This window comes from Pterocles gutturalis, unplaced genomic scaffold, assembly GCF_000699245.1.
Source record: "Pterocles gutturalis isolate BGI_N339 unplaced genomic scaffold, ASM69924v1 scaffold33769, whole genome shotgun sequence".
Taxonomy (NCBI): Eukaryota; Metazoa; Chordata; class Aves; order Pterocliformes; family Pteroclidae; genus Pterocles; species Pterocles gutturalis.
The window spans coordinates 69860-71456 of record NW_010136953.1 but is presented as its reverse complement, the minus strand read 5'-3'; the positions used below and the strand labels follow the sequence as shown (position 1 = coordinate 71456).

The window sequence follows — 1597 nt, the reverse complement described above, 5'->3', positions numbered from 1 at the left end:
CTCTTCTTTATTGACTTTCAGAGCTGAAGCTGCTAAATATCTACAGCCAGGGCTCTATGTCTAAGTTTAATTGTGTGAACACAAAAAATAAAATTATTGAAGAGTTTAAGCCATCAATTAGCTCTTACCATTTCTGGTGTTGACCTGTCCATTCAAACCAAAATGCTGAAAACTGGGACCCTCTATGAAGCAGTAATTAACTTTGGCTCCAGCAGCAGCCATCCAGCCCACATCTCCCCAGGAGATCTGAGTCAGTTAGGACATTACCATCATTCCATGACTGGCCAGGAAAACACAGTAGGTAATTCACCAGCTAATGCATACCTATGAGACATCAACTAGAAGAATGTTGAGGCCTGTCCGCAGGCTTTATGAAGAATGAGAGTGGAAGGATACTTTAGATTTATAATGTTGAGTTGCATATTTACCCACAGTAGTCTTTTGTGTTTGAGTACATCTTTTCTAATTGGCCTACAGAGAGTATCGCTGCCAGCTGATGAAATTCCCCCTTGACTCAAAAAGGCCTAGTCCCACTGAAGTGACAGCAAGCACCAGTCCATGTCTGTAAGTACATGTGTGAATCGAGGCTCATGATGTGTCTTCTTTGCAGACTCAGACACTTGCACGCCTGATGCTCCACCTGCTGCCACTTCACCGCCAACTTCTGAAGAACCTGGACCTTTCACAGCTCCAGCATCACCCTCCGCTTCTTCTGACACTGGTACTGCATCATTTTCACCACCGTTACCTGCCTGTGTCGCAGCCTTACATCCCAAACCACCTCTTATTCCAGCTTCTGCTGCTGATGTCCAAGTCCACCTTGGACTCCCTTCTCTTCCTGCACCACCCACCTCTACTCCACCCCTACACCCTGGACTTTATTTGCCCATAGTCCCCCCCGGCAGTACCACCCACCTCATCAACTGGCTGCCCTTCCTCGCTTCCGCAACGCTGGCCACCATTCGAGGCAAGGAGGAAGACCAGCCACCTGTAAGACCAAGCTCCGTGGAAGGCATGAAGCGCTGCAACAGCACACCCCCACACCCCTCCCATGATGGAAATCCCCAGGAGGCACTTATGGGAGATGGGGCTCCGGGGGCTGCTGCCTCAACCCCAGCTGCTCAGACCATGCCCCCAAGCTCTGAGCAGGCATCAGCGAACGTGGGTGACATCCTGGCGGAGCTGCGGACGATGAACAGCCATCTCTCCGTCATCGCCCGAGCCCTGACGCAGCTCGTGTCGTCGCTGGCACCGCAGCAGGATGCGCGTGGCACCCCACCTCCTTAGTGCTGGGCTCTGCGCCGGCTCGCCCTGCTCGTAGGGGCTGGTGTTGGCTGGGGACAGCCCATGGTGGAGGCAGGGTGGAAGAAAGGGTCCCTACCCAACCCTGCCAGTTCGCTGTGTTCTCCGACACCGACCGCGTCTCCCCAGTGGGTTTTTCTGTTTGTTTATTTCCTCCTTGTAAATGGCTGCATATATTAAAAAATAGTTTTGTGGTCTTGTTAATAAAATTGTTTATATTTCTTGCATTCCTTTCAGATGTGCTCGCTCCCCTCCTCTCACCCATTAACCACACGAGCATTGGTAGGAATCGGTG

The 1597-nt window shown here is 51.3% G+C and overlaps 1 protein-coding gene across 1 annotated transcript; it reads left to right on the top strand.

Moving 5' to 3' along the window:
• Positions 1 to 610: 610 nt before the first annotated feature.
• Positions 611 to 1287, top strand: LOC104468382 (verprolin-like; the record flags this gene model as incomplete). Its single annotated transcript, XM_010082491.1, has 1 exon — positions 611 to 1287. A coding segment is annotated over one exon (677 nt), but the record flags the coding sequence as incomplete, so codon positions are not given.
• Positions 1288 to 1597: the final 310 nt, after the last annotated feature.